This window comes from Amblyomma americanum, chromosome 3 (assembly GCF_052857255.1).
Source record: "Amblyomma americanum isolate KBUSLIRL-KWMA chromosome 3, ASM5285725v1, whole genome shotgun sequence".
In the NCBI taxonomy this organism is placed as follows: Eukaryota; Metazoa; Arthropoda; class Arachnida; order Ixodida; family Ixodidae; genus Amblyomma; species Amblyomma americanum.
The window spans coordinates 190,105,817-190,131,657 of NC_135499.1; the positions used below are offsets into that span (position 1 = coordinate 190,105,817).

Sequence of the window (25,841 nt, forward strand, 5' to 3'; positions counted from 1 at the left end):
ACGAAAGCCCTACTTTACGAGGTCAAACCGGCTCTTCGAGTTTGTGCGAAGCTTGAACTTGAGGTTGACCTTGGCCAAACCATATATAAATTAATAAATAAAATAAATATTGCCGCAACTGGGATTCGAGCCCGCGGCGGCGCGAACAGATCTACTTCGCTGGCCACTGCACGAGACCAGAGTGTAACGTGAGTCTAATACCGTCGCCAGACGTGCCGACGACCTAGCAAAGCAAAACCATGAGCCAACCATGCAGGCTAAACGCATGTTTCCACACGTCTGCTTGGTTTAACTGAGTTAAAATCCACCACTTTTTTTCTCAACAGGCAAACACCTAAAGCTGCTGCAGTTGTGATCTGCCAATGACGCTGACAAGCGCGGGTTCAGGCCAAGACGAGCTGAAGACACAGCCAGCGTTCACCCAGCGCCTCGCTCAGAAGGAAGGAAGGCAGATTTAATAAAATCACATGTCTTTATTGCACAGTAAGCTGCATTACAGAACATTGCACTAATCCGCAGTACAGCCTCAGTCGCAACTCCCGAAGCGGGCCCGCGGAGTGACGCGCGCCTAAGTTCATTTACACACGATTTGATGATACCTCAGCCCTCCACTGCGGTACCTCTGTCTTCCATCTTGTAGTCCTTCCTTCATTTCACTCACAGTCCGCTCACTCACTCTCACTCACTCACTCACTACTCATTCACGCTCACTCCCACTCACAGTCCGCTCACTCACACTCACTCACGCTCACTCCCACTCACAGTCCGCTCACTCACACTCACTCACTACTCACTCACACTCATTCACGCTCACTCCCACTCACAGTCCGCTCACTCACTCACTCACTACTCACTCACTCACACTCACGCTCACTCCCACTCACAGTCCGCTCACTCACACTCACTCACTACTCACTCACTCACTACTCACACTCACTCACTCACTCACTCACTCACCCACTCACTTACTCACTCACTCACTCACTACTCACTCACTCGCTCACTACTCACTCCCACTCACTCATCAACACCGGAGATAGGACAGTGGTCTTCGGTATCTGCGACGGACGAAAGGCGCTTTGTGGTGTATTTTCTCTCAGTCTAAATCTCTTACTTGCGCGCCGGGAATTATTCGGTATGTGTGACCAACTAGCCCACCAGTTCACCCTGAGCAGTGACGAAAGGAATTTCTGTGGCGGAATAGTCGTCCTCTACGTACAAGGATTTCACCCTCTGGATTGGTATAACACGAGTTTACGGGGCGCAGATGTAAAAAACCATGACCCCAATTGCTTCGCGAGGTGAAAGGAACTGCACACACTCTTAGCCCGAGTTGGCTCCAGCTGCGCCGGCGTAGCATAAATATTTTTGCATAGCTCAGCTTTTGGTTTTCTGCATTTGTGATATCGAGCTTTACTTATCACTGGGATCACAGGTAGTACATATTTGCTTGAAGTCAGCGCTCTAGGTCGCCTTTTGTTCGCCTCGTCTCCCCTGTGGGGGTGGTTGCTGCTGCTGATGATGATGACAGCCATAGCTATAATGTGTTTCGTCTGCATGAGATGGCTTCAGTGAACCGTTTTTTTCCCCTTAATTTCATCCCAGAGAAGCCGGGAAGCAGGCCAAGTTAACGCTTGTACGGACTGAAAAACCGGTGACTCTCTGGAGGCACTGCATGGGATCGCAGCCTGCACTTGCCGCGTTCGAAATTGATGTCACGGCTGCAGTGTCTCCTGCGCTTTGTCTCCCTGCTCAAGCATGCATGGGCTTCCAACTAGGTCATCAGACCCTTACAAAAATATCTTTAGACGGTCCATAGACTGTCCATAGACTTCTGTCTATAAAGTCTATAGACCTTCTATAGACAAACCCTAGAAACAGTCTGTAGGCCCTGGGGGTATTTTTTTAATCGACGACGACTATACAAGTGTACGTAAACCTGCGCTCATTTATCTTTGGCGCGGACATATTTGTCATGGTCGTGTGCACGTAATCGCAAAAATGTGTGTGTGCGTGTGCGTGCCACTTCTGGTATGGCTGCCCGACGGGCTCGTTTTTGTGCGACATCATGCATTCATTTACTCATTAGGTTGATCTTCTGTGTTCTTATTATCGCTGCGCATCGGGAACCACGTCGGAAAAAGAAAAGCTTTGTCAGCGTGGCAAGGAGAGCTTGCGCGGCAGTAGCCATGCAGCTGTGTGCTATCGGGCAGTTGTTCTTGCGGTTGTGTTCGGGTGTGTTGGCTTCAGTTTCCCACTAGAGCGCAGTCTTCATTTCAGGTGCTTGTCTTCGAGGTGCGCGTGTGTCAAGGCCATTGCAGTGCCGGTGTTTCAAATAGCTTGAATGTGTGGAAGTGCCGCCTAGGATTAAAACGTCACGCCGCAGTGTGCGAATTGTGGGAATGGCTGCGCCAGCGCAACTCCAATACTCCATTGCCCAGAAGGTGGACATTGTGATCGCTTGTGTGAGCGCGCAAATGGACGCGGAGCCGGCATCCAGACTCTATGCTGCCCAACATCCTGGTCGTCGTGTGCCGACTCGTCCCACGTTCGTATCGATATTTAATCGATTTAAATCTACTGTATCAGTTCACGTTCAGAAAAGGAAGAGACCAGGGAGCGCAACCGATGTTTATAACATTGATGTCATCGCGTACGTTTCTGTCAGGCCAGAAGCAAGTGTCAGAGAAATCGCCAACGCGTACGGAGCCAGCCCGGCATCAATTTGGAAGTCACTATCAAGACACAGCTACCACCCCTGTGATGTGCGTCTTCACCAGGAACTGACGCCGAATGACTTTCAGAAACGGCTCGATTTTGCAACTGGTGCCTAATTAAATGTGATGAAGACCCGGAATTCCTGCACAAAGTGCTTTGGACAGACGAGGCTCAATTTTGCAGGGGCTCCAATGTCAACTTGCACAAGGCGCATTATTGGTGCGACAAGAACCCACATTGGCTACGCCAGCACAAGCACCAAGTAAGATGGTCAGCAAATGCTTGGCGTGGTATTTGTGACGGCCGTATTTTCCATCTTTTCTTCATTGACGGAAACCTCACTGGGGAAAAGTACACAGACTGCGTCCTAAAAGGCGCCGTCTCTGAATTTTTTCTCAGATCTATACCACCGGCCGGGTTGAAAAAAATGTGGTTTCAGCATGACGGAGTGCCGGCATATTTTTTTTCGTTCCGCGGTGCAATTCCCTGGAGGGCACCTTTCCTAACTAATGGATTGGGGGGGAGACAACAGCGTGCCCTCCAAGATTGCCTGATTTGTCACCACTGGATACCTTCCTCTGGGGATACGTTAACAACGAAGATTTCAATACGGAGCCAGCGAACCTCGAAGGCCTGAAGGGGCGTCTCAAGATGTCAATAGAAAAGATTCCCCGAGAGATGCTCATTTCTGCTGTGAATTCAGTCAAAGACCGCATTCTATTGTGCATCGCGATGGACGGCAAGCATATTGAACACGTTATGTGAAAACGGCTTCTTATGTACTAGTTCTTTCCTGGAGTGTCCAAGTGGGACTGCAACCAACTAAGTCCATAAAAGGTACAAATTTCGTTAATTCCTGTTTGTTACACAACTAGAAAGTGCTAAATATCTGCGGACAAGGTTTCCTAATTAAGTACTAGCACTTTTTACAGCACGGGACATCCAGCACACGGAAACCGTATTGAGCCAGCCGGTACGGATCGCCTTAGTGCTAAAATTGCAATGTTTTCAGTTAGAGTCTTTTATCTAGAAGCCATTCTCATTTATTGTAGCAGTTAATCCAATACCACATAAAAGAAGTAGACGCTTGACAGAAATAATACAATGCATGTCGATATACCGGCACTATTTAATGTTAAACTGTAATCTGCACACTGTCAGAGAAGAGTACCTTTATCCCTTTCGCGAAGCTCGTGACGAAAATAAAAAATATTTCAAAAACTGTTTCCGGAGATACCAAGACAGGCAGGCCACCAGGTGTGCTTATCAGTGTTCCCAAAAGCGACTGCCGCGTAACTGACGATGACTATGGTTTTCCTTACTCCGAGCGACGAAGCATTCGATAACGCCGGCCGCGGTCTAAGCTGAGCGCCGAGGTTCTCTGGCGAGGGAAGTTAGCGCACGCGTTTCGAACTGGGCCACGTCACCAGCGGACGCTTCGCTTACGCCGCACTTCCGGCGCTCCTCGTGCGCTCAGTTCCGGTCGGGTGCGGGAAAAAGCGTCGGATTTCTCCGCGCTGCAGGGCTGTAGAAATTGGGTGTTCCTTGGTTTCCAAAACTGATATGACATCGTCTTTTCCACGGCATCAAACTCCCGTCCGAGACTTACCACCCAGCTACGACAATTAAAAATTAATGAGTGGGTTTTTGTTATTCACCTGGATAACTAGAGCGGTTTTGCAGCATATTGTGTCCGCCGGGGCAGAGAGTGTGATCCTACTCCTATTTTTTTGCTATATTGAACCTAATATTTTCAGGAATTTTTGAAAGTGTTCGCTGAAACACCCGGTATATAAACGGAGTAGAGTTGACACACGGTGGAAAAACAACTGCCTTTATTCTAACGTTTCGACCTGAGTCTGGCCTTCGTCACACGTGTGTGTGTGTGTATATATATATATATATATACACTCTCAAGGTTCGCTTACATCCAATAAACATAAATACCCACGAGAGCAGCAGATTCGACAGCCGTCGCCGTAGCTCAGTTGGTAAGCACCGGACGCGATATTCGGAGGTCGTGGGTTCGGATCCCGCCGGTGGCATAGTTGTTTTTCCTGCTGCTTTATAAGTAATTTTTCTTCAAGCGACAGATTAATTGAAGGAATATGCTCCCACTAACCAACACTATACAAATTAAAAAAATAAACATTTCTTGTGCACCTTGGTTTCGGTGACTGTTGGCTTCCTTCATGTGTTTGTCAAAACGAGCCCCTTATTCCCGGTTGTGCTTGTGCCGTATTTACACTCTCGCGAAGGACTAAAGACCGATGGACAAGGAGGCTGTCGAGCCATCATTTCGTAATTTCGGCTGCCGCAGTCGTCTGCCTCTCTGTCTGTCTCACCGGTGCATAACTGGCACGTGGCATGCTGGGATCGATGCCTCACCCGTGTCCCCCTTTTCTTCATGGATGCCATATCCAGTCTCCAGCTGTTCCAGGCGGTGAACCGCTCGTAATGATTATTCTGAGCACTTAAGCACTGCACTGGCAAGCGGGTTCATTATGTATTAGCATTTTCTGACGTTATCACGTGTTTACAATCTTGCCCGCCATTTGCGTACGATTTGAATCTGAGGTATGCGCATAACTAAATACGCCGAATGACGAAGTTCGCGCTTCTCTGTCTCGTTTTTCTTTTTTGGCCTCGTTGCTGAACGAACTTGAAATTCCGGCTACGCGAGAAAAAAATGCCCAGACTATAAGCTTAAAACATTTAAACTGCATTTCAAACTTTTCCAGAAATTCAGATAAATTTAGCGTATGTCCCACTTCGTTCAAGTGAACACAATAAGGGCATGTTATGACATTTTGCATTGCTAAAAGAGCATTGCTCATGGAATTGGACGAGCCGTCAGACTACGGCTAAGCAGTGTGGAAAGGTTTTTATCATCGGCGTTTCGTTCTTGCTTGCAATGAAAAATGAAATTTCTCTCAAAACAAAAGTTTTCTCTTTGGGTGCGAGCAACTTCCCCAGAATTGTAATCAAATGCTCGAATTTTGGCTCGAAAAGTTGGTACGCTCTTTTTGGAATAAGCACTTGTTTCCCGAAAACATTCGTTTCAAGAAAGTATATGTCCAGGGAAAAAAGGAGCCAAATCCTACCGAAATCCCCGCCAGAAAAAAAAAAAGAAATTATCTTGCCTATGTGCTCATTTTACTGCTCGCGGCTTCTCTGCACCGCCGAATATCACTATGTGCCGACGCCGCCTTTCTACCGACTTTGTTATTATTTTATTGGATTTTCGGGCGGAAGACGAATTTCATTACAGCTTCACTCTCCAGCGGCGACTTGAAAATTTTCCCGAGGAACTTGCGCCCGTTGGACCGTGACGGCGCGCATATTCCTGAGCCCGCATCGGCGCTTGCCTCGAGAGTAGAGTGCGCCCTCTCTCGGGAAGAGTTTCTCCTTATCTCGTATGCGGCGACGGTCCGCGGCGCGATTCGATGATTCGACCCGCGGCTCGAAAAGGACGCGAAGCAGCAACGCCGGCAGTTCTTTTCGTATCCGCTGCAGAAGGACTGCGGGCCGAGAACCGTTTCAACATGTCGTAAAATCGAATCAAGCGACTGCATAATGCATGCGGAAAATGCTCCACTCTGCGGGCCCGCGTTCTCCCCTCGAACAGATGGGGGCTCGGGCACCGTGTGTATATGTGATATATTCGACATATCCTTCGGCTCGCGCGCGTGCCTCTAATGACTGCTGTTCTCGGTGATTGTCGTCTGCTTGCTTTTATCTGCGAATTGTACGCCCAGTTCCGGACTGCCGGACGAGTATTCGTGTATGTTTTGAGATCCGCCGTTCCCGTGTACGAGGGAGCAGTTATCCTTTTGCTTGCCTACACAGAAAAAAAAAAGGGGGGGGGGGGTGCATATGTATGTTCGTGTAAACAAACCTGTAAGAAGCGTTTACATAAGCGCTGCGGGATGTCAATAATTCACGCCGCACACGTCTCGACTGGGTCCGCATACGTCTCGGCTAGGTCGAATGTGATGCAGCCAAAGATAGACACAGGCAGTAGAGACGCCCCATCCCCTGTGATTCCAGTATTTCATGTCTGAGCGTGGATAGAACAAAGAACGCTCGCAGACCGCATTTCTCAGGTGTGACAGGTTCATTTTATTGGGTCCGATTATTCTGGGCGCTTATGTTGCTTTATGCGTAAACTTCACGCAGCACAATTTCTTTTATCGTTGGCACGAACGTCAAGTAAACAGTGCGAGCAACGCGTCATTTCAAAAGAGCGCAATACGCTGTCATTTCGAGCTCCGTTCTCATTCTCCAAGCAAACGCGCAAGCAGGTCCGGGCATTGGTCAACCCTTCTTTTCTCAGTACCCTGCAAGTTTGTATAGCCTAGAGTATTTTCATCGTCCTTTCAGAGTGTTGTTCGTGCGCTATATATTGAAACATTGTGTTATTGACTTCACCTTGGCTGCATATTTCAAACGCTGACGGTGTGTCACGATTATCATCAGCAGCAGCAGCCTGACTACGCCCACTGCAGGGCAAAGGTCTCTCCCAAGTCTCTCCAATTAACCCTCTCATGTGTCAGCTGTGTCCACCTTTTCCCCGCAGGCTTCTTAATCTCATCCGCGCACCTAACTTTCTGCCATCCCCTGCTACGCTTGCCTTAGCAGTTCATGCCCTACCCAAGCCCACTCCTTCCTCTTGATTTCGACTAGGATGTCATTAACCCGCGTTTGTTCCCTCACTCACTCTGCCCGCTTCCGGTCTCATAACGTGACGCCTATCATCTGCCTTTCCATAGGTCGCTGCGCTGTCCCCAATTTAAATTGAACCCTTTTCTTCGGGATAGATTCTTGGCCTTGTTGCTTCATGACTTGTTGCTTCATGCCTTGTTGCTTCATGGGGAAACACATAGCACAAAAAAGACAAGGACTAAGACAGACGGACACAAACAGCGCTATAGTCGTATACAACTCAAGAACGAAGCGGCAGATGCGCCTCAGACGAGACCCTCCAGCCAATGGCATCGCGCGATTCTCATGACGCTGTGTTTAATCCAATCCCCTTCGACCTGCTATAGCGTGAAATCGCTGGGGGCGGCTGATGAAAGGGGTTCAACTAGGGCTTAACCGGGTTAACCACGGTGTCATGAAAATCGGTTGGCTGCATTGGCTGGAGGGCCTCCTTTGAGGGGCATTTGCCGCTTCGTTCTTGAGTTGTATCCGACTATAACTTCCAACAATGATTTATTGCAAACACGAAAGGTGGTATTGTACCGTCGTATCACAGTTACATCATCAAAACATTGAGCTAGCAAAGCACATCATGCAGATACGCAAGCTCATTTAGCAATAGCACGAAAGAAGGGCTACTTACGCAGTCATTTTACAAGCGTGCAATCCATTCAGCCTCAACTATTTCACGCGTCAGCGTGTTTTGTTCACTTTTAAAAGAACACATTTTTTTGAGAGGGGATATGCATTGACAGTCGCGGCAGTGGCCCGACAGACCTCTCCCACATATTCGCGCCACTATGTTCCTGAAGCCTATCATTCAGGCATCTGCCCGTTTGTCCTACATATTGTTTGACATGGAAAAGAGGTATCCGATGCACGACGTTTTCAATGCAATTAACAAATTTTTCACCGTGTTTCTTTGCGCAGCAGGCCGCCTTTTTTTACTTCTCTCACATATTTGGCGAACCGCAGGTGCCTCAACTTATTTGGAGCCGAAAAAGCTCTCGCGCCCGCTCGACGCGCTATTTTTTTGAAATTATGGGACAGCTTATGAGAGTTTGGGATGACGGCAACTTTTTCTTCCCCGCTGCTTGTTTGGAACAAGAATCAGGAAAAATTAGATGTTCAGTTCAGCCGAAATAAGATCTTGTTACCGTTTTAAGTTCAATATCGCACTACGCTGGCATATGCTCTTACGACAATTCAATATAGCCAGATGTAGTTGTACCAGAATGGTGGTTTCATTTTACTGTCGTCTTGCAATCGTGTTTTTCAGATTGGCGCATGGCGATAAAAGCTCACATATAAAAAGATCGAAACCCTGCTCACTGTGTGACAGAGATCGAAATCAAATTTGTGCCGTTCTATTCGGCGACTTAAACCTTTAGTGGCTCATAGTGGCAGATGAAACAATTTTTCGCCGTTCTGATCTCTCGTTTACTCTTTGTCGCTATTTGCCATTTGTTCACTCCCCAAATCTCGAAACTTAGAAGGAAAAAAAAACGAGTTTGTTTTTGTTTTTCACAAGTCTAGGCATAACCATTCCTGATAACCTATTTTTCCGTGCTAGCGGGACGGAACAAGAGCAGAACGGCAAAGCACTTTCTCCGATTAAAATTTACATCGCGGACCGGAAGCTTTTAAAAGCCTTCTCTATATATTTTTCAGAGCGTATCATGTTACCGCTAAGCTTCAGGCGAAGTGCAGTTCGCTTGTTATGCCCATTATACCACGATCTGAGTTCCTGTGTAATGCTGCGCTTTATAGCACTATATCATGATATGTTCTGTGCCAGTCAAGAGTTCAGCGACGTTTCGTCTGGCCAGACAGCATAATGGAAACAGAGAAATGCAGTCCATATTTTATGATATAGCGCATCATTTTATGCTATACTATACTGTAATATACCATACCTTAGCATGCACTATATACATCGCGGAAGCCAACAATTACCGAAACCAAGGAGCATAGGGGATGATTTCTTTTTCTCTTTTTGTGGTGTTCATCACTGGGAGATCAGTGGAGTAATTATTTTAAAGATAATTGATTAGAAAGCAGACGATAGACAACCGCATGCCACCGGTGGGATCCGAATCTACGACCTCCGAATTTCGCGTTCGGCGCTCTACCAAATGAGGTATACGGCGACGGCAGTCCAGTTTTCTGCATTCGGGGGTATTTATGTGTAGTGTAACCGAATCTTGAGTGCGTTCACGAGGGTGGCGAATGTCGCGCTGGTGAAACTACTACACGTACTACGTCCTGCTATACTCAGTGGCACGTAAGGTATAAAACATACCTGCCCGCATGAGACCGATAAGCGATCATACGTCTAGGCTAAGCGTTCCAGCGAAAATGCGTATGCAAGGGAGAGATAACGAGCAATCAGCTCTGCCCGCGAAGGCCTCGTTGGCGCCGAGCGAGAAGCATCCGTGCGTTACAGCGAGAGGACGCCGGCTCGCTGCCCGAGCATCTCGCCTATTACGCCAGATCTCCTTCCTGAGGCCGGCGCACGCACACACCTCTCCCACCTCCTAACCTGCAGGCGTAACCAGCGCACGCATCGTTATATATACGACCGAACAAGGAGGCAGCGCGAAGACGCAGCAGCAGCCGAAAACCGGCGGCGTCTTTCTCTCTGCCTCACGTGACACAGGCCTAGCGCATACGTACTACGTGGCCGCTGCTTCCTGATTCGATGTGGGTTAATGCGCCAGTCACTTTCGAACCAGGTCCCAGGTCAATGACATCCGCAGAGCCGTTAGGCGCGGCATCCAGTCGAGACCGGTGGCGGAGGCAAACAAGCCGCCTCTCCGCCGCCGCAAAAGGGGCCGTATTTTTAGAGTTTCTTCGTGGCCAGATAGGTTTCAGTGCGCTGCGCCGGAGAGCGGCTGTCGTTGGCCGCTGCGTCACTGTTTGCCCACGTCTGCGCTCCTCTCGAGTCTCGCCACGAGTTGAGACGTTTGCGGTGCCTGGCGAGCGAAGCACAAGGGGTCGAACGTCGGCGACGAGGAATTAGTGGTTGGGCATGCACTACTCAGACATAGTTGGCTTCCTTCGGAGCACCAAGTGGCCTCGGTTCCTTTCGAAAGTTCTTGAAGAAACTGATCTTGAAAAGGATCTGTGCCAGCAGACGGAGGGTACTACTTTGGTTACAACGCCGACGCTTTAGGACCACCTTCAGCACGCCGCCACCACTTCACCACGATAGTGTGGTTGATGCGGTTATTGTTTGTTAATGCGTTTATTTAAGAAAACAATCCCTCCAAGTGCTTCCACCCGTCGGCGAGAGGGCAAAGGTTAAAGGGCGAAAAGTTAGCTGTCTCCAATTTCTTGTGAAGCAGCTAGAGGAGCGCCTCACAGACACGTGGCTCTTGACCGTTGGTGAGGCCAGTCGGTAAAGCTATCTGTCCGCAGGCTCCGAGTGGTGGCGCAAGCTGGAAGTCGCATTCTACTGCGCGTCCACGAGTGCCGACAGGGAGTCTAGCGCTTTTCTCTCGGTGGAATGATTCTGACGCCACATGCCGCGCTGTTTGCTATCCCTGTAATTTATGCGAGAGACACAACAGTCGAGAGAGATGTGACAGCTGCTGCCACGCCTGTTCGCAGCGGGCTGTGTGTCCCGTTCTCCGACCTTTATTGTTGCCCCGTCGCTGTTAGAGTACTTAACTCGATTGCAACTGAGTCAGCTGCCAAAGTGTCTTCCTGCGGATCTCGAGCGCCTAACTGTTTTGCGAATTCGGAGTAAAACACGTCCCCTTTCCCCGTGGCCTCACCCTTCTCCGCAAAGCGTCGTGCTCGTGACACGCACCTAATGCGTGCAAGACAGCGAAGGGCCGGTTACTATATTCTGGCACGCACTCTTAGAAACTGCCAGTAACCAACCGTTGTGACCATGAACTCATAAAGGCAGACCCCAACCACGTGCAACGTTGGTGTTTGCAGTGGCACTCAGGGCACTCACAGAGAGGGCACTCACAGAGAAGATGAGCGATGGTCTCCTCACAACCACAGCTCTCACAGGCAGGGCTGTCGGCCATCCCCATCCGGAAAGCATAGTAATTGGTAAATGCAACACCGATCCATAAACGGCATAACAGTGTTGCGTCGCGACGTTCTAAGTTACGTGGAAGACGAAGGCGCAGTTCAGGGTCCAGTGCCTTGAGGCGGAGGTTGCAAAACTCTCCCGTGTTCCACGCTGAAAGTGTGAGCTCCAGCGCCAAAGGGCGAAGCCCACACGCAGCGTCAGGTCTCGATATTGGGATCCTCACTGGAAGTCCGTCGTTGTGAGCAGAAGGCGCAGCCGCATCGGCCTGGTGATTACCGTTAATACCGCAGTGTCCTGGCAGCCATTGAAAAATGATGTCATGACCTTTGGAAACGGTGCCGTGGTACAGTAGACGGATCTCAGCAACAAGTTGCTCCTGCGATCCGCGGCGTAGCGCAGCATGCAGGGCTTGAAGGGCCAGTAATATAAATACTTAGATGTCACAATTTGTCATTACCTATCCTGGCGTCTGCATGCAACTAACCTAATATCCTCGTCTAACAAAACACTAGGCTTCTTAAAGCGTCATTCGCGGGATGCCCCGCGAGATGTTAAGCTTTAAACTACAAGCATACACCTCGCTTATCAGAACTAAACTGAAATACGCATCGGACATCTGGAACGCTCATCAAGCATAATGAACGCCCTCAAGGCTGCACAAAACAGGGCCACCAGATTCATTCACTCCACATACTTTGACAACATTAGCATATCGTCCCTAAAATATCTGTCCCGTTTGTCTAATCTTTCTACTCGCCGTCGCATCGCCAGCCTTGCCCTGTTTCATCTTTTACTCACCACTAAGACAGGAACCATACAGCTGCGCACTCCCACCGCGCAGATCACCTCGCATCGGTCATACGCTTCAAGTTTCACGCCCATGTGTCCATACCACTCTTTTTAATCATTCATATCATGTTTATTTGTTTTTTTTTTTTTTTACGAGAAGCAATGGACTGAAATGCTCTTCCCCATCATTTCGCCGCCATAACCTGCCCGTCAACATTTGCAACCACTGTGAATGCGTGTACTGCGTATACCCGCCTCTTATGTAACACCCCAAAGTGATGTGATGTGACGTCTCTTCACAGATGGCCACCATGGCACGGAAATTAATAACAAACTTTCTACTCGTGTGCTGATGTCGCCCGTGGGAAATTAGACGAAGGATTATTTCTACTCTTCATTTCATGAGTGCAGAAAAATCCTGTAAAAGAAAAGAAAAATGTATCTACAAAAAAGAAAAAAACAGATAACTGTGTACCGTATTGTATTACTTCTAAAAAGGCCTCCTGAATAAGCGTTAACAGGCCGCTGAAAACGTGTTTGTGCAGTTGTGCTGCTGCTGCTGCTGCTGCTACTACTACTACTCACTGAAAGCACGTAGGGAGCCGAACGTCATGTAGCCAAACATAATCGCATTTGCTGTACACGCCGCCTCTCGTCCATGCGGGTCCTTCATCGCTGTCTGCGTGACAGTTTTACAAATCACAGAAGCACTCGCACTGTTCAGCATATGCGGAGCCGGAGAGTGCGAGTCGTGTTCCGATCGGAACTGGTTTTCAGCCTTGCGCAACCAGTGAAACTGAGCTTCGGCCGTTCATTACGAAAGGCCATGAACTGCACCATCGCTCTCTAACCAGCCCCGTCCAGTTTTCTTTCGACTAACGCGAACACAAATTCAAATCGCGATTCTGCAAACACGCATAGCTGCTCACACGCGGGGCCAGGATGGCCAAATGGCCGGTCAAATGTAAAGAGAGAGTCGCGTACAGGCGACGCCATCATCGAGCTGGTTCCGTCTGGCAAGGATGACGAAGCGTGTTCCGGGGGCGTGTGTGTGTAGGGGAGGAGGGGGGGGGGGGCGCATGCCAATTGGCTTCGCTGATGAGACCCGTTCCGACTGCGACTTTTGTTCGCGGTCGGCGGCGTTTTCCTCGTGACTAGCGCACCCGCTGTGTGACAGATGAGCCTCCCGGGGATGCACGTCGCGGAAGCGGCCTTTCCACTTCTCTTCCTCGTCTGCCCCCGACGACGCGGTGGTCTCGACAGGCGGGGGGACAGGGACGAAGACGCGAAGTCCCTACGCCGGCGCCTCCACTTTGAAAGCTAACGTGCGCGCGGGCGTGATCAACTAAATGCAGGGACGGTGCAGAGGGACCGATTTATAAAATGAAGGAACTTTCTGCGCAAATAACGCACTGACTCGCTTTATTTCGACGAAACGGGTTCAAGATGAACGTGTTTTCTTCTGGTTTAGTAATTGCTACTGTGCCTTCATCTCAAATATGTTCATTTATTGTTCGCTTCCGGAACAGGTCGATTGCACCACGCCACTGATACTGCGAGGAGCGCACGAAAGGCGTGATCTGTGACGAAGAAGGAACACTAGGAACTTGGGGGCCTTCTTAACCACATTCTTAAAAAAGGAATATGTGATAGCATTTAGGCTGCCTGCTATGATCCCTACTATGAGTGTCTGATCTTGTTCTTGCGATTTTCCCGCCATAACTCCGGTTGGAACCGGTTCCATTGCCCTTATATGGTATGCGCTTGAATCATCACCGTCTAGAAAGTTCTAGCACCTTCCATTGGATTGTCATATGAGATTACACTAATCCGACCCAATAATCAACCCTAATCCGCCCATTAATCGGTACTAATCCATCTTAAGACCCCAGAAAATGAATTAATTCATCTTCTCTGGTAGGCCTACTTCCAAAATTTTGGGGGTCCTCAAATTTTCAAATTTCGTATTTCCCTATGATTGGTTCAATGGTGGTCTCGTAAAGTTGATGACGCCACTACCCGCATTAACAGATCGCGGGGAGGAGTCGTACCAGTACTGGCGCAGTGGTGCGGCGGTCAAGCGATGCGCCACTGGCCCGGCAGGTGGCTTTCAAACACAGTCACCGGTGAGACTTGTGAGACCCAGGTCGCCCTTCCTGACCTCCCGTGAGGCTCATGCGCAGCATCACGGTGGACAGGTGGCAACTGCATTGAATTGGGTAACGGTGGGCAGTTTGCTCACATTCGATGGGCAAGCCTCCACCTGCCAAAGCGGGAAGGTTGTGATAACGTGACTTCTCTCGAACAATCTGGAAATTTCGTGACAGTGGAGCCGGACATTTTTTATGTGACGACAGCTTAAATGCTGTCGCATTAAAACGGGATGATGCTTACGAGCAAAAAGTATGAATTAGCAGCGTGAACGTTGCAGAGAATGCCGGCCTGGACCCGTAACACAATACTGGCAGTCTTCAGGGCGCGTCTCGATGATGCAGGTGCCCAGGGTCTTCGAAATGTGGACGAAGAACACTGTAAGGAACGTCCGGAACAACTGCCGAGCTTCAAAAGCTTGGGCTGCACGCAAGCAACACGTACAGTTTTTGCCAAAAGTAACCAGGCTGCAGGGTTTGCTTCTCGTTCGTATAATAGAGCCTTTACGGCTTCCCTTCAGATCAAAGGGGTCTTGGAAAATGAGGACGTGCGTTCTCCTTACCACATAGAGATTGAGATCTTGAAGGCTGACATAAAAGCTTCAATATAGGACTGAGAAGCAAACCGTGCAGACTGGTTACTTTTGGCAAAGACTACAATGTGCACGATTTGGCGCTGGCGGAAAAGAATGGCTGAAAAAAAAAATGCCGCTTAATGGCAGCGATCGACACTGCCATGCAAAGCTGCGACTTATGAACCTCCGCTAGAGTCTGTATACCGGCTGTTCGCCGACCGTATAGTTCTTGTTCCCTGTCGGCAGAAGCGAAGCTAATGAGCCAGCGAATGCACTTCTGCCTCGAAATTTATTTCTGGCGGGTTCCCGCTGTACCCGACCTTTAACTACCCCAACGTTTCACCACATGTCACAAACATTTAACCGCTCCATTGTAGATTTGGCTGTCAATTCTGAGCCAAGGAACAGGGTGAAGATCTTAGCGTTGTTTTAATGCTTTAATAAAACGCAGTGTGTTCATTATCGCATTCACTTGAAACTAACCTCTTATACATAAAAGCCATTTCCTGTCCTATTTTGATTAAAAAGGAATTATTGTTATAAAAGCTAGAAAATGAATGACTTGTGACTTCAGAGCTGCCATTGTACGTGTACAGTGGATCCTTCCTGTCCACAATAACTACATTTCACAGACATTTAACCGCTCCATTGCAGATTTGGCTGTCAATTCTGAGCCAAGGAACAGAGTGAAGATCTTAGTGTTGTTTTAATGCTTCAATAAAACGCAGAGTGTTCATTATCGCATTCACTTGAAACTAACGTCTTATACATAAAAGCCATTTCCTGTCCTATTTTGATTAAAAAGGAATTATTGTTATAAAAGCTAGAAAATGAGTGACTTGTGACTTTGGAGCTGCCATTGTACGTGTACAGTGGATCCTTCCTGTCCACAATAACAGCTGTGCCTCAATTTTCGGTCAAGCCGCGAACGATAGCTTGCTCTCCGTCTTAAAATCAAGGTGTTTTTCCCGCTTCTCCCGCAAACGCACTTTTCATTGTCAACTTTCAGTATCCGCAAGCCAGAAAATAAAATAAAAAATTAGCTGTTTTTTAAACTGTGGTTAACCCTAATGAGAAGCGAAAGCCTCATTTGCCATGGCTGCGTTCACAAATGCCGCACACACTGCCGAACGGATTGTCTGTAAAGCGTCGATGAAATTCCGGATGGGGCAGTTGCCACCTGCCACGGTGGGCAGATTGTGATGACGTCAGTAGGTCACATGACCTGCCACGTGACACCTGTCACGTGACTGCACTGGCGCTGTTTTCTTGAAGACCTGGCTAGCCTAGTGAAGCTTTCGCTTAAAAAAATCTGTCTTTGCAGAAGTTTCAGATGTTCAAACGTGTTACCCGGTGCTGCAGCCCTTACAGACGGCTGACGCGTAAAGCCTCAGCTACCAATTAAATCTTGCTTTCCAATCAACCTGTCTCATTAGCATCGGCAGAGTCGCTTATGGCAGCGGCGTTGCATCCAACAAGAAGCGTGGAAATGAATGCTGGACGCAGTTTTACACGACAGCCGAATCGCCTGCGAGGAAACCGGAAGCGCCTGCCATTTCGCTAAGCACCATCAGTCCAGGTGCATATCGTGTAAAAAACACACGGCCTTTAAAAAAGAAAGTTACGGAATATCCGCCCTTGAAAATGTTAGGCTCTTTCGAAACGGCAGGAGCTGTACTTTCGCATTCTAGGATCTTCTTTCTCTTTTCTCCTTTGAACGCAGCAAGAAACGCCCAGAATATCGCCAGTGTGGATTGTTATCGTCAGGTCCACAGACATGTTCTTCGACGGGTCTTTATTTGCCGTACGCATGAATTACATCCTGGATGTTTAGACCTTCACGGTTTGCGATACATCAGGGGCAGCGGCAGTTGTTTCTGAACGTCCATGTCCAATATTGTTGGACAAAAATTTGTAATGTCGGGAAATTATAAGGTACTGTTGTAGAAATGTTTAATGTAATGGTCCAGTCTTTCGATATGTAGCGAAAATGTTTTCTTTTGAAGTTTTTCCATCGCTCGCATGGAGCATTTCAGACTGGGATTGAAAACCAATGGGCAAGACTTTTTACGCAAGGAAAAACGCTAATAGCAAAAAAAAAATGAAGCCTGCCGACGGGAGATCTGCGGATATATTGATTTTTGTAATGAAATCTTAGAATATATGAAAAAGTTAAATTCATATACTCATTTCTGTTCAAAAATGCTTTTGTCCAGAATAGTCGGGCATGCTTATTTCATTACTTCCTGCTTGTAAGTGCTCTGCGCAAAAATTGGAGTATATTGTGCGCACTTTTGACTATTTTCCATAGAATCCCCTTGCCTTCGGAATTTCTAACAAACACATTGGAAAATTCGTAACGAACGCGCGCCCTTCTGTTCACGCACCTTTCACGTCGTCCCATTCTTTCAGCCATACTACTGCTGGATGCGGCGTTTTCCGTTCGAACATAGATTCAGCACGGGTACGCTACGGGTTTCTTCACGTCGGTCCGGTTAGCTTCCCAGCGCAGTTCGACGGGGTTGCAAGTTCCCTGCGTATCATAGAGTTTCTTACTATTAACTAGAGGGAAAGCTGCCCCCCCCCCCACCCCCCCCCCCCCCCCCCTACGGGAGTTTGCATCGAGCTTCCTCGAGGCCACCTGTACCACCATGGGCGCTCTAAGCATCATGGGGCGGAGAGCTACCTACTGCAGAGCTACAACTTTTGGCCAAAAAATAATGAAAAAGAATCATTGTTCGATAATCAAGAATGTCCTATCATTCAATATTCTGTCTATATATTGTAACAAACGAGCAGAAAAGCATGTAAACGCAAAGTTTGCTCAAAATAAGCGACGACTTGCTCTCCTATTGGCCAAGCATTGCAGACCAGAAAAGCCAATATTTTGTGTTTACCAGGCGCACTTTTGAAAAAAAAAATAAGTTTTTGAAAAAAAAATGTTCTCGCTTCAACATTTTAAAAGGTTTTTCCACAGCATTTCGGGAAACAAAACCTTTTATTGGCGTCGTGTGCTCTTGCGTTTTCGCTACTATAGTTTTTGCACACTACTTTTACGCCGAAGTCGTCTGCGCGCGAACCGCGCCGTGGATACGGAATGGGACATCTCAGTAACGCCACTCTATGTTCCTGAAAAAAAAAAACCTACTGTTCCGCACCAAGTAGCTCATCGCCCCATGATGCTTTGCGCGCCCATGGAGGTACAAGTGCAGCGCCGCCAGCTTTCCCTCTAGTTAATAGTAAGAAACTCTATGCTGCGTATTCACCTCGCGTCTGGATCTTTACGACAATCCGAAGCGCACGCGCTCGGCTGACCGACTACTTGCCTCGCTCTCAGGCTCAGCACGCGCTCCTAGTCGATTTCGTTAGCGTCGGCGCTCTGCTCTGCCAGAACCAGCCGCTTAATGTATATGTATATGCCGTTGATTACCGCTCTACTTTCCCCGTCGCTCGAAACGGGCTTGCCTCGCGAGGGTTTTGCTTCTCATCTTCTCGTCGAGACCACTTCGCTCGCTCCGCGCTCCCTATTTCGTCCAGTCCTCGCACCGAGGAGTCTTCGCCGGCGTGGCCTTCTTCGGAGCGGCCCGCTAATCGGCCTTCGAGAGCCCGCTGCTGCGAGCTCCAAATTCGAAGCGCGCCGTATTTATTACAGCCAGGCCACGCTGCTACGGATGCTTTCGCTCCGCCGCCGCCGCTCGCCCGCCTCCTCGAGGATAAACGGCCTCTTGCTAAGCCTGGCTGCCGTCGTGGCTACGAACGCGCGCGCTGAGCCTCGGACGCGGGCGGCATCGTGTGTGAGGCAATAGGCATCTTGATTCCTGCCGCACGCGGTCTGCAGCGTCGGTGCGTGTGCCTGTGCACGTGTAATGACGGCGCCGCGCCCGTGCAAGCGCCTTGTGGCCCACGATGCATTGTTTGTGGTGCGGGTGGCGACGCAAACGGAGAAAACCGTCCGTTGCTGCAGCAGACGCGTGGCTATTAGGCCGCGCAGCTGGCCATCATGTCTGTGCTCTTTTAACCGCCGCGTTTCGCAAGGGGCGATTGTCAGGTTTTCTTAACCTCGTTTCGTGGGACAAGAATTGTCGGTGCGTGTGGCATGCCATGCTGCTCAGCTCTCTGGACTGCGCTTTCTTTCTTTTTTTCTTTTTTTGTAGCCTCGCGCTGTAAACTGGTTCAGCGGCTGAGCGAAAAACCAGTCTTGATTGTTTACATGGCTCAAACAGTCGAGTGTGGTTAATTTTTCTGCAAATATTGCGGTAAAGAAACTAAAGAAATCAAGAAGCGGTATTTGGGCTTAACGGCATGTTTCTTTAAACAGGAGGCCCGTGATACTGATGAAGTAGAGAGAACAAGAAAAAAATGAAGTATTACGCTGGGACAAAGCATGACCGCATACAGCCTTTCGCTGTTCTTCCTGGTCTCGAGTTTCTAAATAACAGCGCCGATAAACTGGCGTGACGTGGAGATTATGTTAGGTTCGCAAACCGTACTTTCTCTTGCCGAAGGAAGTTCGCGCGTATTACCTTCAATGTCAAAGAACTAAATACAGAAAGGAAAGCAATGAAGGCACACTGCGTAATCAAAGTAACATTTTATGAAGTTCTCTTGCAAAAAAAAAATAGTACAACAATCAAAGCACTCGTACACTCATACATAGCATGTCTGCCGCTAGCGTTCTCTTCCGTTGACGTCAGCGCGTAGGTTGACATCCACGTGCGAATGCACGTGATTCAAAGCACCCTATCAAAGCAGAAACCATTAACTAGCTTCTACCAAAGCCGTCAAAGTCACTGTCGCCATAGCGTCAAGGCTACCAAATGCAAGTTCGCCCCAGCATAGCGCTGAAACGAACGGACAACTCCTAGTTTGTCATTGGCTGGCCACCGCGTTGAGGGTTGCTTGCATCGCACGCTTTCATCGGGTGACATGGGTGAGCATGTAACGGCCTCGGCCTACGCGGCACGAAGTATGCAGTAGTATTTACAGGATACAGTGCATTTCGAGTACTGTCCAGGCGTGAAGCTGTGAGCTTTAGGTTCATTTCTCATACATCGCGCACCACTCCCGAGGATTCCGAGGACGAGAATAGTCTCATGCAGCGGGGCAGAAAAGCTTAAGGCACAGCTGGTATTAGTTGATACTTTTGTGTTGAGGAGGAAGGATTCTCGTTTGAGGTAACTTCCCTCGTTGAACTTACAAACACGTGTTCATGTTGCTGAAATAACGATGCGGCCGTTTGTATTGTTGTAATTAATTGCCGACAGCACAAATCGTCAACGTGTGTCATGGGGCCCTGTTCAAGGAAGCTGTCTCCTATGTATTGGGAGTGTCCATGGTATCTGCATAACATTTCTTTCTTCTCTGTGACGGACACTCTCACTACTTAAGAGCGGGGAGAGGGGGGCGCCATTGTTTACGCAACAAATACCCGACCTTCTTTGCTTCTGCACAGGCGTTCTTATTTATGTCTAGCCTTCTAGACTGGTCCTGGCATAGCGCCACATATTGTTTTGCCTATAGTGCGTGCAGGAAGTCGCGGAGTAGAGGTCCTGCACGCTCTAGTTCCGTGGGGGTACCCAGGCGAAACGACCAAGGCTATACTCTCACGCGCTGTTCGGGCAGCTGTCGCGATCCACGCTGTTGGTAGAGACGACAGCTGCTCGGTTGTTGGCCTTGTCAAGCGACGTTAGAAAAAAAAAACACAACAAGGAAGCTGTTGGTGTCAGCTCATCGACCACTCCGTGGAGCGCCGCTGCTTCGCACCGTTGACACACGACCGCCACGGTCTCACTGCGCACGGAGAGAGAGGAGGAAAGAGTCTCACGACATGTGTTCTCGTGATCTCGCGTGCCGGGTCACCACTCAACGTCCCAGGGTCGGCCGTGGCCGTCCACCGAAGAGCGGGGTCCGCGGTCTGGAGCCGAAGCGATTCCGGCCGTGCGCCGGCTTGCTTTCGGGCGTCACAGCGGGCGCTTCGGTAGCGTGGCTGTCCTCGGAGGTGGCCTCCGACTCGGAAGGCGCTGCTTCCTCGTGCTTGGAGGCTGTCTCTGTAGACGCCGCTGAAGCCTCTTCCTTGTTCTCGGGCGTGGTCACCGGCGACGACTCCTCGTTCTCTTCCGGCTTCTCTTCTTCCTCGACCTTCTTGGCTCCGGGTCGGTGGCGGCTGAACGGGGCGCGGGGTCTGGGGCCTCGGTTGGTACGTCCAAACAGGGCTCCAGAGCTGGGCCTTCCAACGGGCCGCTTCGGCGCAGCCGTTGTCGAAGACGCCGCCGTCGCGGATGTGCCGGATCCCCTCGTCCTGCCAGACTTTCCGCCGAAGCGGCTGCTTCCACCGAAACGCTTCTTACCGCTGCTTGCCGGCGCAGCGGTCGTCGTTGTGGGTTCTGCTTCCGCTGGAGACGTGCTCTCTTTCTCTTCCTCCTCAGGTTCTTCTTCCTTGTGGTGCCGCGAGTGAATTGGCGAAGGACGTCTGCCGAACTGCAGACGGCCCGATGGTCGAGGAGTCGGCCGATTGCGCCGCAGTCCTCCCAAGAGTCGTCGCGTGGATGGTGTGGCTGGTGTAGTCGATGTAGTGGACGTAGTATGCGATTTGCGAGGACCGTGTCCCCTGGCGTGGTGGGGACTTGCACCGTGAGGTCCTCCGAACCGTCTCCTGTTGCCGAAAGGCCTCTTTGTCTTCTCGGTCGTTGTCGGTTCCTCAGTCGTAGTTGTCGTGGGCGCCAGTGTTGTCGTTGGCTCTGTCGTGGTCGTTGTTGTTGTCGGGGTCGTCGTCTCCACAGAAGTTGTCAGGAGGTCGGCTCCCTTCCTACCGCTGATCTCGTTCACTCCCTGCGCGTCCGCTGGTGGCGATGCCGTGGATACGGGCGCACCCTGCGGTGTGACCAGACCGCGCACCTCGGGAGCGGGGCCAATCGGGACTCCAGGATCCGGCACCAGCTTTGCTCCCGTGAACTCCAAGTTGGGCGGGCCTGCAAGCGGGGGGCGTTTGGCCTCAAATGGCTGGCTTGGAAGCAAGACGTGCGTGCCTTCGGAGACCGAGACCGAAACGGAGACTTGGGTGACCGTCTGTGGAGCAGACGTGACGCCGGCTGCTTGCTCAGAAGGGAAAGCGGCAGGCGGCGCCTGCTGCTGTCCTGACGGAGGACTTGTCGTGACCGTTTTAGGTTCGAACCTGTTCTGCGGGTTGGGTGAAGCGAGCCTTTGGCTGGAACCCTTGCCTTTGAGCTTGGAGCCGTCGGCCTTGTCAAAGCCTTCCAGGTTGGGCACGTCATCGAAATTGAGGGACAGGTTGTTCTTCTTGTTGTCGTCGTCGTAGTAGTAATAATAGTAGACCACGTATTCGTCTTTGTCTTTGTCCTTACCCTTGGCTGCCTTGTCCTTGGCCTCGGCCTGCTTGCTGGATTCAATTTCAGACGCAGGAGACTTCTGGATGACCTGGGCAGGCGGCTGTATGGAGCCGACGATCTTGCCTTGCCTCAGGGCATCCTCAGACGACGTTGACGAAGAGGATACCGAAAATGACTGTCTCGGGAACGACTGCAGAGCAGGAGGAGGTTGTGGTGTGGTGGACGGTGTGCTGGGTGCCTGCTGCGGGAACGCAAAGCCTAGGTTGGGCTGCTGATGGCCGTCGGAAAAGCTGAACTGCTGGCGCTGCTGAGGCAATTGCGGCTGTCCCTGTTGCTGAGGAAACTGCTGTTGCTGCTGCTGTTGCGGATTGATGAATGGCTGCTGTTGGCGTGGCTGCTGCTGTTGGTTGCTGAATATCTGTTGCTGCTCACGGGGAAACTGTTGCTGATGCTGTTGGACTGGAAGTTGAGGCTGAGGTGGAGGCTGTGGGTTATGCTGCTGGAATTGCCTGAACTGCTGTTGCTGTTGTTGCTGTTGCTGCTGCTGCTGCTGCTGCTGCTGTTGTTGCTGTTGTTGCTGGAACTGCTGCTGAAGCAACAGCTGCTGAGGGGAAAGCGGCTGTGGCTGACGACTGAATTGTTGAAACTGTAACTGCTGTTGCTGTTGCTGCTGCTGCGGCTGTGGCTGCGGCTGCGGCTGGAACTGGTGCTGGGGCTGGTTGCGCACCGAGAACTGCGGCGGTTGGGACTGCTGCACCGGCTGAGCGAAGTCGTTCGCGAAACGGACCGGGCTGTTGGGCGGCTGCTGTTGGGGTGGCGGGCTCGCGTGCGGTGGCAGCGCCCGCACGAACACGCTGTAGTTTGGGTCGTGCGAGGGATCCTGTGGTGGCCGCGACTGGCGTCTCACCCGCACCGGTTCCTCAGCCAGGGCCCGAGCCGCGAACAGAGCGGCCATCGCCACGAGTGTCCACCTGCGGAAATAGACATACCAGCGTGCTGTAGAGTACATCATTCTTTTTTTTTTAAAAGAACTGATCCTCATCAAGCATGACGCGTTTTCTGTTTTGCTCGAATGCATTAAGCTGCAGGCACACCAGGCATCAAAGCAGGCATAGAAAAGTGTTCGATTCCTCCTTCGCAATGGCAGTATGATCCATTTTTGAAACTGAGATAAAAGCCTGTTCTCGAGTTTCATGCGCGTAGAAACATTACAGAGAGAGGAAAAAAGAGAAAGAGCAAGTAGAGATAAATCGCGAATTCATCCCGGAATGAAAGTACCTTCATCGTGCGTGCTGGCTAATGACTGCCACGTGCGTTTAAACTTATCAGCATAGTGATCCCTACATGATGTCTTACTACAATGTAGTCCTCTCTTCTTTACGTCGATATAAGAGGGCTAAAGTCTGATAGTCTTTCCGTGTACGTAATTTCGCCTGAATTCTGACGATGTCTCGTCACATTGAGCTTTATTTTTATATAATCCGAGAATAGGGAAAGAGGTCTTCACGTTTCGTTTATTTTTACGATTACAGCTACAATTGAAGAAACGACAGTTACCTGAAATAGTTGCGTAAGGACGTCGTCACTACCTTTGAACTAGCGTGATCCAAGTTAGCTCATAATTATAGGACATAAAGCTTGACAACCTTAATAGCCTTCCGCAACGGAGGCTGCATGCGTCGCGCGGCGATTGCTGACCATTTCGAAAGGGCGCCTTCCGAACCGCTAACAAAAAGAAAACCGGTTCGCCATATGCTGTTACCATCGAACTGAAAAACATTTGCATATGAAACGAACGTATCGCCTGGAAAGCGGTAAGGCAAAAGAAACACTCAGGGTACTTGATTGCAGACCGACAGAATAAAGGTAAGAGCTGCTAAATGTGCGCAGAAGTTGCGGCAGCCCGAGGTAAACAACCGTGCAATTGCGTAACGCTTTTATTTGTGTACTAACGTTTGCATGTCATTGCATCTCGAGCAATCGAAATGCACATGTAATCGCTTCAGGCAGCTATTCGATTGGGAAACTTTTGCACACAATGCCCGCATCAAACCTTTCGCATAGCTGTTCGCAGACTACCGTGTAGTGGACGAAAAGTACACGTCCGATGGACGAATGAAAGTTCCGACTCTTTCAGGGTTATGCCGTGCAGTACGTACGTTACATGACCTCGTTCAAACCGCGCTCAGACGCAACCGTGGCAAAACGCAATTGTTTTGCGGACCGCGTTGTGCGCTTACTCCTTGCGAAATAATGAAACAGCATTGTTTCCAAATTGTTTCTTGAGGTGGATCACTCTTCGTCCCGAGGCAGCATGGCGGCTGGTCTCTGCCATTACTGCTGCGCTTTTGTTTGCGTCCCAAGTTGTAGTTGTGTAAGCTGGGTGGTTCTTCGCACTGTCTGCGGCTGCTCTGAAGGCCGGCTTCGATCTGTGCAGCTGTGGAGAATTTCAGCGGTCCACCGAATGGCGCGCGTGACTCGAGTGTTCTCCGGAGTAAAGTTTGGCCATAACGGTGTAATGGCCGCGTAATGGCAGTTTCTCGCCAGAAATGCTTCTCGCACTAGAGCATGCCGCGGAGCTGGCCGGCGGCTTTAATGGCCACCCGCAGTGCCTAGAAAGGCCGCAGCTAAGGAAACCCTGGCGCTTGAGTGGAATGTAAGTTGGTTTATTTCATTTGCATCGGCCTGCGGGCACGCTTCATGGTTTAGAGTTTTGTTGATTCTTGAGGGGCCGCTGGCGTTTGGTGCCGAACCTGCTGCAAGCCCTATCGCATCAGGCGCGCTGGCAATGTTTTTTGTTCGCCGCAGTACGTATGCTGTGTTTGAATATAAATGAACCAAATAAAAACTGACGAAACGCACTAGTTTGAACAAGTTCGACGTTAGAACGTCTTATAACAATGCTGTCTATCATTTTGTTGCTCCCTTGCTTTATCAGGTTTCATCGCCGGCAAGCTAGACGTTTACTAAATGTCACTGTTCCAAAATAACTGTTATTTCTGGGCTTTTTTCGCACATCAGGTAAAATATTACCGCGGTTATGAGGGATCAAAAAGTGCCATACCTGAATCTTATATCGAAAGCTAGTTTATTGGTAACTGTATCGCCCAAGGTAAAAACTAGCAGTCAGAAAACAAATCGCAAAATCAGTCAATCAATCAGTCAAATGCTCGATCAACAGAGTTTAAAAAATCCAGCGCAAGCAATAGCACACGAATTTATAATGGCATAACCTGGGCTATGAGCCAAAATATTGCAGCTTATTGTGATGAGCGAAGAATTCACAACAAACAAGCAAGTCTGCATGAACTATCTAGCTCACTGGCACAACTGTCGTATTTCCATCTTCTAGCAAATACCGCGCCGCAAAAATGCAACTTGCTGAATCGCTCTTTTGTGACAAGTGACCAACTTCATTTGATTGTCTGTTGGAGCTTACGGCATCGGATTAAAATAAAAATTCTAGCATGTTGATGGTGGTCATAACTCCTCAGAAGCGCGGCGTTAA

General features: G+C 49.7%; 1 protein-coding gene across 1 annotated transcript in view; it reads right to left on the reverse strand.

Annotated features, from left to right (window-relative positions):
* Positions 1 to 19,563: 19,563 nt before the first annotated feature.
* LOC144125691 (uncharacterized) overlaps positions 19,564 to 25,841 on the reverse strand; it is a 31,312-nt gene continuing 25,034 nt past the window's right edge. Inside the window, exon 2 of the mRNA XM_077659308.1 lies at positions 19,564 to 23,304. Within this exon, the coding sequence (XP_077515434.1) occupies positions 20,850 to 23,304 (2,455 nt within the window). The 3' untranslated portion in view covers positions 19,564 to 20,849. The remainder of the gene's footprint in view (positions 23,305 to 25,841) is intronic.